The 13,347-nt window shown below is 41.1% G+C and overlaps 2 protein-coding genes across 3 annotated transcripts in view; one reads left to right on the top strand and one right to left on the bottom strand.

Moving 5' to 3' along the window:
- ddah1 (dimethylarginine dimethylaminohydrolase 1) overlaps positions 1-5,917 on the bottom strand; it is an 88,102-nt gene extending 82,185 nt beyond the window's left edge. The window contains exon 1 of one of the 2 annotated variants that reach the window (XM_030083121.1): positions 5,296-5,917. In XM_030083121.1, the coding sequence (XP_029938981.1) occupies positions 5,296-5,362 (67 nt within the window). In that variant the 5' untranslated portion in view covers positions 5,363-5,917. The remainder of the gene's footprint in view (positions 1-5,295) is intronic. The other variant, XM_030083122.1, reaches the window with a different exon arrangement.
- A 692-nt stretch (positions 5,918-6,609) lies between these two features.
- Positions 6,610-9,503, top strand: ccn1 (cellular communication network factor 1). The gene is made up of 5 exons (XM_030083531.1): positions 6,610-6,847; positions 7,084-7,318; positions 7,698-8,042; positions 8,163-8,365; positions 8,484-9,503. Exons 1-5 carry the CDS (start codon positions 6,800-6,802, stop codon positions 8,784-8,786), a joined length of 1,134 nt encoding a protein of 377 aa, XP_029939391.1. The 5' UTR covers positions 6,610-6,799; the 3' UTR covers positions 8,787-9,503.
- Positions 9,504-13,347: the final 3,844 nt, after the last annotated feature.

Genomic DNA, 13,347 nt, shown 5'->3' with positions numbered 1-13,347 from the left:
CAGTCACACACACTGTCTGTCAGCCCCGTGGCTCAATCAATTCTACACTGCATCACCAAGGCAGCAGCAGACAGTGACAGTCAATCAATCCAGCAAACACTGCCTTTCATTCATTCTCTCATATATATATATATATATATATATATATATATATATATATATATATATATATATATATATATATATATATATATATATATATATATATATATACACACACACACACACACAGAGATATCCTTATGGCTTCTGTTTCAAACAAACTGAGATTGTTGCTTAAAATAATAAACTAAAAATACCTTAAAATACTACTGCAATCAGATAGAAAGCAAGTCGTCCTTGTATCAAGACCCCCCAGCTATTTTAATATGGTTCTCATATCAGTTCTTGATAAGCCTTCGTGATGATTTATAGGCATTTATGTCCTTGACTTTATTGTTCTGGAAAATATTTGCTATATGCAATAATAAACAATTTTATTATTGTTTTTCTTTTAGGAAATGATTCATCTAATGATAAAATATGTCCTTCTACTGTCTTTAATCCTTTTTTTTTATCATGGTGGGACAGGAGCCAGTTATGGGAAAAGGAAGGGTTCACCCTACACCTTGATCAAGTCTTGGTGTGCACAGTACTTTAATGGACCAAAAGGAATAATGCCAATTCCTACATCTTGCCACATAAAATTTTGGGGAAAAGTGTGATATTTTAGGGTGGAATTTATGCACATGCCTTTGTACTGAATGTTATCATATCAAAGTAAAATTAGAGCTTGCAGAACCATAAAGTATGTACTTGGAATGAATAATCTGAAGTTTTCCAGTGAAATGTACAAAGAAAAAAAATGAATGGAACCAGTCTCACGTGTGGACCTGGAAAAAGTAAAAAAATAAATAAAAAAACAGAAGAGTAACACATGTAACAGCAACATTTCCTATTGAATTCTGTATTTTGATGTTGGTTTCATATGAAAAAAGTTCACGTCTATTCCCAAACCAAGAGATTTTGAAGACATATGTATCCGCTTTGCTCTTGGCAGACCGAATAATGTACACAAACTTCAAGTGCAAGGAATACATTTGAACAGGGGGATTTCTGCTTGTGAGAAGTGTCATGCAGAAGAAGTGTGAAAAGAGAAGCAGTGTGTGTGTGTGTGTGAGAGAGAGAGTGAAAGAGAGAGAGAGAGAGGAATGATGGGTAGGTGGGTGTGTGTATGGGGGGTGTTATATTCCCCACGGTGCCATCTAAGGAAGATTCTGGGCCCGGTGAAGTGGTCTGAATGGATGGAATGTTTCTTCAGACGTCCCAGAAGCACATTTTTCCACTGAGGGACCTCGGTTTGTCTTTTCTTGTTCCAGATTCACTCAATTATCCCCGACTGCTCTAAACATTCCAGTACATTCCAGGAGCCCCACATTCCTTTTTCCACTCCAGCCAAGATCACCAACCACCACCACCCTCCTTGAACACCTGCCCCCACCCAGACTCCTTCTTCTTCTTTTTTTTTTTTTTCCACCCATCATTCCTCATCATGGATGGACTTAGCCCAAGAAAAGACCCCTTCTTTTCTCTTTTCACTTGAGCTGAGGAATTTAGGTTACTTTATATGAAGGAAAAGCCCTCATAGTTTAGGCACACACCTGGCTGGTACATTGTGTAGCTACTAAATCAAACCAGTGAAAGCAGACACGGTCCCCAGCTGCAGATGAAAAAAAAACTGCGCCCTAAACAGCACCTCTTTCTTTCTTTCTTGTTGTTTTTTTTGTGTTTTTTGTCTGTCTGTTATGATTGGACTTGTCATGAGATCTTCAGAGTTTGAAGTGACACAAACATGCACGATTGCACAGACGCAAGAAATATATTCAACTGTTAAGCTTTTCAGACTAAGTACACAATCAGTCACAAATTAGTTTCAAAAAAATCGATATAGTATCTAAATGGAAAGAAGAAGGCGTTCTGCTTTTCGAGCCAGCTTCAAGGCCACAGACGAGATGTTTTCCCTCTACATTCAACGGCAACTTTCAAAACATATTCCATTTTCAGCAAATTGTTTGTCAATTAATTCACAATCACCAACACCGATCAAGCAGCAGGGACTCTAGATATCCATGAAGGATCTACAAGAGGAGTAACAAGATAGCTAGAGAGTTAAATCGGTTATGCATAGACTGGAGGTTCGACGTCTTGCCCAAGAACCCCTAAGCACACGGACCTCACATGACGATTTCATCAAAATACAGCAGCGACTGCTATAGATTTAGTGGTAAGAAAGAACTCGCCGCTCCCAAAACACAAGGGAAGAATCACAAAGGTAATATAGCTGCTGATACTAAACTGTTTACTGCTAAACTTCATATTTTATTCTTCAACAGAAACAATCACGCATGTATGTAAGACTCTTCTGTACTTTTCAAGAAATTCCCCTTGCCTGCACACCGTCAGGTAATGTATCCAACTCAAACATCAGTCTTTTCATGAGATACTATAATTATTCAATATTACCATTTGTTCCTGCCATGTTTCTCATTAGTGGGCTTGCTATGCTAATTCATGTGATCAGACAATACCTCTTCATCTCATAATAACCCTGTGGTAGACAGTTAATGGAAAATGTGTCCTTAAATTACTGCTAAAAGCTTTTGACAGAGAGAAAGTCCCTCTCATTTGTCAAGCTGTTAACTTTCTTCGGATTTTTTCAGTAATAAGTTGGCGTGTGAATGTTAAACTGCTTGCACTTCACAAAGATCATCATGTTCTTTTCCTTGCACATTAATTTTCAAACCATATGACATGATATTAAGACTGCAACAGTCAGAAATGTTTATCACTTGCTCTGAAGTCTGCCAGGTTCAACCGCTGATCGGATTGTGGTTTATCGCAAAGACAGATTGTACAAGCTCAGATGAGGAATAGACTAATTAAAGTGTAAACTCCCCACAAAAAAAAACCTCTGGAAGAGAAAAACAGAAAACAAGCACTTGTGCTTTAATACGATTATGAAACGAAGAAATGGCCTTTTCAATTGAGCCAGCTTGGTCCAAGTGTTGTTGCATTTTTGCTTAAAAGAGTTTAAAGTCATTTTAACCAAGACTCTCATATTAAATCTCAATATGACTTGGCCAGTTTAGCCAGTCTGGAGTCAGGCTGAACTACATGTCTTACCCTTTAAAAATGATCACACACAGCATTCATAATATGTCTAATTTACTGTCACCTTTAAGAATAAGTGTAATTGTTTTGCTGTGATGAAACAAACATGAAAATGACACCAACATATTCAGGATAAAGTCATGTCAGGAATTGAAATTTATAAAGGCATTGAAATAAGAAAAGAAATGAGATCTCTCAGAACAAAGTGAAAATCTTAACGTAAGTCTTAACTAAACATAAGGATCTCGGGTAGAGTATTGTTTTTCTACAGTATCACTGAAAGCAGCTCTGACTATTAATATTATCTGTACATTATTCCATGTCCATGAACCATGCAGGCATTCTTTCCAACAATTCTGTTTTGTGTGCCTCAAGATAAAAGGTGTTAAACACTGGAATAAATAAACCGTAGCACACAACAAGCACCATGGCTACAACCACATGTTTATCTAATGGCTCTATATCTCATGATATTTAGTTCAAAAGATTTTTCCAGTAAAGTAATGATTACATGAAAAGGTAAGCATTTTACCTCAGCTATAAACAGATTCAGAATGTCTCCACTTCAATAATTCTTTCTAACTGGACTCAGTGTTTTAATCCCTGGATTCATTCTGGCAGACTTTCACACCAGAGCATGTCGTAACTTATCACACTTCCTGCTGCTCCACGAGCTGACAGACAAAGGAAGCGTTGCGAGTACACACTGCATATTAGTTCAGACATTTGTCTTGGATATACTACAATGGAATCTGTTGTTTAAACATGAAAGACTGTCCTGTTCTCTTTCCCACAAGTCACTTGGACACTACTGGAGGAGGCTGAGACGGGTCTGGGACAAAAGACTTCCCATCAGGGAGCCGCCATGTCTTCAACTGATAGAGGTCCTGATGGGATCTGAAATCTGTTTCCATTGCTCTGACCCACAGTACAATGCACATTCCCCCATGCAAAGGTCAGCAGTGGAAGTGCTTTAACATCTGAGCTAGTGACTGTGAAACTGCTCAGACAGTCCCATTACAGAGCAGGAAGAACAATGCAATCATCTTTTTTTTTTTTTTTTTTTTTATGAATGAGGAGGGCCTTCAGCTCATTACTGAGGCGCAGAGGAAAGTGAGTTACTGTATGCATGATGGAGGTTCTCATATAACCTTAGTGGAAACTATTATGTCAGAGCAATTACAACATGGACACACACACGCACACGCACACACACACACACACACACACACACACACACACACACACAAATCCAGCTTGGCATGTATCCTAAAACTGAACAGGTAATTATGGTATGAATATTATGACATTTTATTCACCAATGACGTACAATGAAAACATTGTTTCCTGTCACTACAACACACACACACACACACACACACACACATTACCATTATAATCACTACTGTTGTTGCTATCATTATCATCATCATCATCATCATCATCATCATCATCAACAACAACAACACTGATGTTGAATTTGTAAAGGTTGCCTAGAGTCCCCTCAAGATTAATAGAAAAATCTATTTTAAGCAAAGTGAACATCAAGTGAAGTCAAAGTTTAAAAATGGACATGTGCATAGCCAAACCTGAAGTCACATTTGTACCAAATAGACCCTGCAATGCACGCCACAGCAGTGCACATGTGCTCACAAAGACACACCCCCTGTCCAAATAGGCTGCACACACCGGCGCACCTCCAGTCCAAATACCCAGACAGACATGAGTAAGAGGCTGAACGGATCAACGGTAAAATCATATGAATAAGAGCTTCTCGTTTTTGGAAATGGAGTGACTCCCAACTTTTGGACAGCGGTCAACGTCTGAATTAAAAACAGCAGGTTGTTCTTCACACATCACCATCTAGTGTCTTGAATTGGAAGTATGCAGCAGTGCAATCACAACACACAAACTTTTCCAGTCAGTGTGGAGAAAGTCATGCTTCAAGAAGACGGGAAAAAAAGAGAGAAAAAAAACTCAGGTTCGAGTATACAAATGTTAACTTTTTGAGTAATTTCAGAAATCTCTTTTGTGTAAATGCTCTTTTTTAATGGCTTTACCGGCATTGGTTTATGTTTACAGATGTACAAACTTGTCTGATTCATAATCCATCAAAGTCGAATGTAAAATAAAGTGCAAACTCACCGGAGAGGCTCTTCAGCCGTCCTGTCCAGTGCTGCTGTCTCACTGTATCGATACTAAGTTTACACATAAGGCTACAAGGGAGGGAGAAGTGTTGAAATGTCCGACTTTTTCTTTTTTTTCCCCTAACACAAACAAAAACACTCAGCTTTAAAGCAAAAAAAATATCCTCTCTGGATTCTGCGAACACTTCATGGTAATAATAACGCTTTAAAATGCGTTTTCACGCATTTTCTGTCCACCTGCTCAAAGTTTTTATCAACAAAAAAATTAAAAAGTCAGGTGGTGGAGCAAGTATTTGTCTCCCCCCAACAACACCACAACATCTCCTGAGTGAAAATCAGATCACTTCACCTACAACAGGACCCACTTTCTTTCCCCCCACGAAACGTGGACAAATTGCGTGAAAAGTCAAACTGCCCCAAGGAATGAATGCGAAGGAATTTCCCGCCATGAAGAACATATTTAACAAGCCTTTAAGCTGTCAGGAATGCCGGCCAAAGGGAGAGAAATATGTTAATAATGTAGGCTACTGCCATACCAAATATGGCAATATTGTTACGTCTGAGCTCTGGTGCGCATCTGGAAATGCTTAGCTCTTCTGAATAAAGGCACTGGAGAGCCAGAAATAGACGCTGTTAAACGTATTTCTGCCCACACCTTTAAAACTCAGAGAAAAAAAAAACACACACACACACACGCACACGCACGTACATCTGCTTATTTTGAACGTGGCCACTCTGCATGCCTTTTTCATATATATATATATATATATATATATATATATATATATATATATATATATATATATATATATATATATATATATATAATTTATTTAGCCTGTGAAAACCTAAATTCTGCTCACTGGATATACTTGTTATTGTGATGAACACTTTAGGATGCTTTGGATTGTTTGTGTTCATCCCTCCTTTAGAATAAACGGACAACGTGTAGAATGACCTCAAAATCCATCTGCTGAAAAACATAGACAAACTCCTTAAAAGTCGGCTCTTTACACTGAAAAAGTCCATTGAAGCTGACTTGATAGATGTGAGAAGCGAGCAGAAGAAGAAAATGAAAGAGGGGGGAAAACAAGAAGGGAAAAATGTGAGACGGAAAAGTGTGTTCAGATGGGATCCAGGGGGGAAAAATCCATTTGAGAAAGAAAAAAGAGAAAGCTTTAGACAGGGTGGAGCTTAGGTCTTGGATGGAAAATGCGCCGAGAAACATTCCTGGCATAGTTTGGGAACAGTTCAGCAGGCAGCCCAGGAACGACGTCAGCTTCCCACTACGGTATAAAAGTCCGGAGGTGGCCGGACCTCAGCAGACTGCAAGCGCCTCACCAAGAGCCTCATCTACTCTAAAGGAGCCTCTTTACTCCAGAGACTACCAGCAAACAAACCGAGAGACGAACGACTGAGCGAGGGAATACCTAAGGACTCCTCCGAAGACAGACTTTTACTGAACCACCAACAGGATTCCTCTTGAACCACATTTATCCAAGATGCTGATGCTTACTGTTGTCGTTACTTTCCTCGGGAGCCTCAATCTGGTGAGTGTTTTTTTTTTTTTTTTAATAATCTTTTCACTGTATTTATTTCTTAAAGGAGCACGCTCCAGCTGTTACGCTGCTGCTCCTGCAGTCCAGTCTATTTAAATGCGTAAATTTATCTCTGACTGCACGGAAAGCTGAGATCCACATTTGTTTTGAGATACTGCCGCTGGGGTGACTTTCAGAAGTTCTAACCGGGTGTTTTTTTGGGGTTTTTTTTATCGTTGGCTGTACAGGTCCTGTCCTCCTCCTCCTCCTCGTGCCCCTCCGTGTGCCCGCTGTGCCCGCTGGAGGTGCCCAAATGCGCACCCGGCGTGAGCGTCGTCCTGGACGGCTGCGGCTGCTGCAAAGTTTGCGCCAGGCAGCTGAACGAGGACTGCAGCCTGACCGAGCCCTGCGACCACACGAAGGGACTGGAGTGTAACTTTGGGGCCAGCTTTGCTGCTGCTACCACTCGTGGCATCTGCCGAGGTATGTACAAAAGACTGTCCAGATCCAGATGTGCACGTCTATGAAGTAGTCTCTGGAAGGGTTTCTTCTTCTTTTTTTTTTCTTTCTTTTTTTTTTTTTTTTTTGAGAGAGAGAGAGAGAGAGAGAGAGGAGGGATAGTACTCAGGAGTCTAGGAACCTGTGTGATTTCAACACTGTGGAATGCAGTTAGGAGGAAACTAGTCTAAACCTCAAAGCACAGACTGCCCACTGTGGAGGGAAAGAGACTCCTCAAGCAGCCTGAAGAATTTCACAGTTTAACTGATCCTTATCTAGCAGCCATGTGATGTCTTCAGCACAAGTATTTGAGCAGAGCAGGAAAGAATAACATTCCTTTCCTTCTGTTTTCTCCCCGCTGCAGCCAAGTCAGAGGGCAGACCCTGCGAGTACAACAGCAAGATCTACCAGAACGGAGAGAGCTTCCAGCCAAACTGTAAACACCAGTGCACATGCATCGATGGCGCAGTGGGATGTGTCCCGCTGTGTCCACAGGAGCTCTCCCTGCCTAACCTGGGCTGTGCCAACCCAAGACTGGTGAAGGTAGCAGGCCAGTGCTGCGAAGAGTGGGTGTGTGACGATGGCAAGGAGACAGACATCCTGGAGAAGATCTTTGGAAAAGACACACTGACCGACGAGCTGGAAAGAGATCTCACTAACAGGAATGAGCTTATTGCTAATGTCAAGACCAGATCCAAATCCCTTGCTGGTAAGACAGCACTTCATTATTCTTAGAATACTTCTGTGTTTTTGAATATATATTCTTGAGGGATCCTATAATGTTAGCTGTTACGAATGACTAATGTGTTGATGTCTTTGTTTACTTCAGCATTCATACCACCACCTGAGGTCCACGTGTTCGACAGCCCAAAGTGCATCGTCCAAACCACACCCTGGTCCCAGTGCTCCAAGAGCTGTGGAACTGGCATCTCCACGAGAGTCACCAACAACAACAGCGAGTGCAAACTGGTCAAAGAGACACGAATCTGTGAAGTGCGACCATGCACCCAGTCACCCTACTCCAGTCTGAAGGTAAGCCTGAGCAACTACAGTATGCTGCAGGAGTTTGCATGATGCTGTAAATACATCACTACCAGTCAGACTGAGCAACAAACACCTAATCATCTTTATTACGGTTATTTCTCTGCAGAAAGGAAAGAAGTGCAGCAGAACCAAGAAGTCTAGCCAACCGGTGAAGTTCACCTACGCCGGCTGCTCTAGCCTGAAGAAGTACAGGCCCAGATACTGTGGAGCCTGCGTGGACGGCCGCTGCTGCAGCCCCCACGAGACCAGAACCATCCCGGTCACGTTCCGCTGCGAGGATGGCGAGACCTTCAACAAGAACATCATGATGATCGAGTCCTGCAAGTGCACCTACAACTGTCCCCATGCCAACGAAGCCTCCTACCCCTTCTACCGCCTCTCCAACGACATCCACAAGTTCAGAGACTGATTGGTGAAAAACATCCAGGCCCCTCAGCAAGAGACAGACGACCAGCAGCATCTCTGGCTGCCAGTGGCAGTCCAGATGAATGCAGGGGGTGTAAATAGGCCGCCAATCAACTACCAGCTTCTTGTTGTAACTAGATTCCCAAGGAATTGTGGGCTTACATCATGAGGACTAAATGAAGTGCACTGTTTGCTGGGACTACATCAGCATTCTTCCTAAGAACTGCTTCGTATTAATGGAGCATCCGAAGTAGCTTCGTTATGGAGCAAGATGTAATTAATATTTGTACATTTATGTTAGTTGCTGATATCAATTCACTGTGTATATTTAGATCCTTTACACCAGACATGACCCAAACTGTAGACTTGTGTGTGCATATGTGGGTATGCACATGTGCAACTTCAATTAGCATACCATCTTGTATTTTAAGAACAAGACAATGAAATGTTGCCTCTCGACTTGTTTAACAGGTGAGGGGTTTCATTCCTTCCTGACGTGGGCATTATTGTTCATGTTTTGTGGCAGCTATTGAACTCCCTTCATGATAAAGACAAAGCGAAACATGTCAAAAGGATGAATGAATGTTTTTATTATTTTTATTAATATTATTTATCAAAAATGTAGCTACTTTATTTGGATATTATGTGTCATACTGGAATAAATTGTAAAATGATTTAATTTTATATGCTACAATAAAACTGATTTATTTATGAAATATGATACTGCCTGAGTTCAGTCTTTTTTGAAGTGCACTGCAGGACAGAAACAAACAATGCAAGTATGCACAGAGCTGCATAAGGATATTTTGAGCTACTTCTGTGGGAGAATCCCCTCCCGTTATATCATTGTGCAGACCCAACAGAGTCTCAGACAGACAATGTGCAGGGTCAGTCTGTTCTTATATAACACAACCTTGGAGGCTCTCTCTCCTGACTTTCTCTGCTTTGGAATGTCATTCTGCAGCAGGCTAGCTTGCTTTCATTTGATCTGGCTAAGCCATACACTTGACTGATTCTGAGAAGGGGGGGAGATTAAGTCCATGAGTAGCAATGAGTATGGGAGTATGCCAAGAATCTTAAGTGCTGCTCTGAATGGCCTGGGATTAGACACCATGCAACAAGGACAATGACTATTATTTTATGCAATGAGCTGTATACCACCAGTGCATTCATGGGTAAGCTGTTTTTTTAAGCAACAAAACAGTGCTCACAAATTGACCTAATTCATTAGCAGTTGCCCTTGATAGTGAATCAGCTGCACTGGTTCCTGCAGACTCTTAACTCCGGGGGTCTGCTAAATAGTTGTAAACAGCCTTGCAGAACAGGGAGGGCTTAAGTCTCCCTTCCAGGTCTAGGTTTAATATGCATTAAGGCATATTATGCCACTGAATAGTTGTGTCTATGCTCAGAGTACCTTCAAATTCAATTTTCGAGGCACTAAAACTGTGTTCTGTAGATGTTTCTTGGCTCTCAGTCGAGTGCTTTTGTTTGTTTTCCTTAGCTAAAATTGGGTCTTGTATGCTTTAAAATTGCAGGTTTCATGACCCCAAGGCTTGTGATACCCATAAGCAATGATATGCATGACTAAGGAGCATATCAAGTATTTGTCTGAGAAGGTATTTGTGATATTTTTCTTTCTCACAGGGTCTGAGATTTGCACCTGGTCCAAATACCACCAGTACAGTTTGAACTGGGGTACTGAGAGCAGAGCTCAGGGGCAACGACAGGGGAGAGTTTCTTTTTTGATCCAGGTACAGGGAGCGGCTCAGGAATGCAGTAGTGGCTCAGAAAGCAGACATCCTGATGGGCGGCAGATGTTGGAAAATATTTCAGAGCAACATGTTCACTTTAGCTAAGAAGATTTTCCTAATATACACAAACACACCCAAGTGCTCACTTGTAGCCACAAAATGCATTTTATCTCTTCACAGCTATAAAGACTTGTCTAATCTGACGCTACATGACAGTTCTGCACAATGTTGCTGCATAGCTGCTGGAAATAAGTCTTAATCAAGTGTATTTAATAAGAGGTTGAGCAGGACACGTTGCCTTTGATTGAGCTGAATACCGCACAAGATGTGCCCACTGAGGTTTTACAGATTGCTCACATGAAAGACTTCTGAGGTTTACCTAATCACAAAGATGTGTGGCTGCCCCTTGCAGCCAGAGTTTACAGTCAAAACACTGTCAAGGAGCCCTGTTTTCTCTCTCCCTCTCTCTTTTTAATGTTTCCTAGGAGGAACAATTCCAACTGGTCGTCTATAGCTTGAAAACTGCTCTGCAGTCACAATGTCATTTGTCTTGATAACAAAATGCAGCTTACTTGGTTACGTAATGGCATCTGTATGTTATGTGAGCTATGCTTTCATTCATTTGTAGAATTCCTTTATGATGTACTGACAAGCAAGTAAGCTCACAGTTTCTTGACTTCTCAAGATGAAAAAAAAAATGTGTGGAGCAAAAAGGGCACACACCTATAAAATTCTGGCTCTCAGACACAAACTTGGCTCTTACAAACAGGCGTCCAAGCAATCAAATCACTCAACGACTACATCATTCCCTCAACCCAAAATTTGTTTATATGAGGAGGACATAAGCATTAAAGCTTCATAAACCCCTACGTCATGCTGCACAACTGCACGCTTATGAGATTGAGAGCAACCATTACAACATTCTGCGTATTGATGATCATTGCTGTCAATTATTTTTCTGACCTGCCACATGTTTTTGCAGGTGAATATTCAAGGTTTTTTTTTAGGAACACAGGTGCAATGAAGCAGACAGAAGGATGAGAGTCTGTCCACAAACTACAGCAGCAGCCACTTGTTTTGTAAAGTACCATCTACTGGACAAAATAGGAAACAGCATTCATGCTCTCCATCTCTCCAGTCCGAGGCGATGTGTGTGACCTGAGCCACCCGGAGCTCTTTGGCTGTCTGTAATTGACCTTTGATGGGTCAATTGTGAATCAAATGAAAACCAGCCAGCACGGTCCAGCCAATACAGCTGCTCTGGTTTTATTTTGAAGATGTCAGTTTTATTTCTCTCCATATTCCCAGTTCATGTTTGTCATTGTACTTTAACCTATGTTTACTGCGTCGAATAGACAGGCTTTTTGTAAAGGAACAAGAATGAAGTTTTCAACAAGACATGATAATCTGCATAGTTATATCGTGAAGTCAAAGATAAAGGCATGCATGTAGAAAACCAGCAGCTGTGTTTTTGGATCATGTGTCATTATTTTAATTATCAGACAAAACTGCTTAAAAATGCAAGAACTTTAGTGTGCGGAGCCAGAACAGAATATTTCGTAAATATCATGCAACACACAGCTTTTCTTTAAAAGCTCAGCCTGCCACAGTTGTCCACATTCTTCATGTGGCGCCCTCAACCCACCCCTGATCAATACCGCGACACCTGGTTAGGCCTGCCACATTTTGAAACTTCAGTTTGGCCGAAGAAGCAGGCAGAATTAACCGAACATAGAGAAGCAAATGCAGCAGGTACGTGTGTATGTTCAATATGTTCAAATTCTTACTCTACATTGGTGATGTAAAGACGTCTTTCAGCCAAATCCTCCCAGGGTGTGGGGCCATTGCAGTGTGGGGACAGACACACGGACACGGACACGGACACACACACACACACACACACACACACACACACACACACACACACACACACACACACACACACACACACACACACACACACACACACACACACACACACACACACACACAGCAAGACACAGTGATGTAAGTCTTCTGACACACCCATCAAATCTCCATCTGCAATTACATAAGGATAAGTGATGAACAGGCTTAGCAGGAAATCAGTCGGTTCTCTCCCAGGCTGTTGGAGCGTTGGGGCAGTCCCCAGAGCTCTGCTGGCCACTGCAGTGATTATTTGTTCAAACAAACTGTGCAATAATGGGAGAGGCAAGCAGCTCAGTATTTGGGTGTCCCAACCCAATGGTAACAAAATGTTCGAAGTAATCCCCAGGGAAGAACAAACCATCAGCTGAACTAGTGAGGGCACTTTCTCTGCATAACGATAGGTGGGCCCGCTGTCTTTATTTCCTACTAAATGTGAAAAACATCAACCCCACAACATGCTTTGCTTCTTATTACTACAGTTTGCCTGTTGAAGTGGATAAAAGGTTTTTGATTTCTCATGTGTGATTGAATTAAATAAAGGCTGAATCTGCTGTTAAACATAAATGGCAGAAAGATTTAATCAATAGTTGTCTTTGTGGAATTGCAAAACTGATATAATAAACACAGCTCATGGGTGTTATCCAACTTCGACTTGCCATAAAGAATAATGGATCAAGTGGGGATGCATATTTTGATATAGTTTGCTGTAAACTTGGTAAAATATTAATTTAATCTATTAAACAAAGCTCATGAAATGCGCATGCAAATAATGCTGTTTCATATTTTTGGATGCCTTCATACTTTTTGTGATTTGATTTTGTGCTCTGCTGAGCTGTTTGTTAGTAGACAGAATGATGTTGTTTTATTTGGCTGTTTGTCTTTGAAGACCTCTGAATGTGCTGATCA

Source organism: Salarias fasciatus, chromosome 23 (assembly GCF_902148845.1).
Source record: "Salarias fasciatus chromosome 23, fSalaFa1.1, whole genome shotgun sequence".
In the NCBI taxonomy this organism is placed as follows: Eukaryota; Metazoa; Chordata; class Actinopteri; order Blenniiformes; family Blenniidae; genus Salarias; species Salarias fasciatus.
The sequence above is the reverse complement of the archived record's forward strand: the minus strand, read 5'-3'. Positions and strand labels throughout refer to the sequence as shown.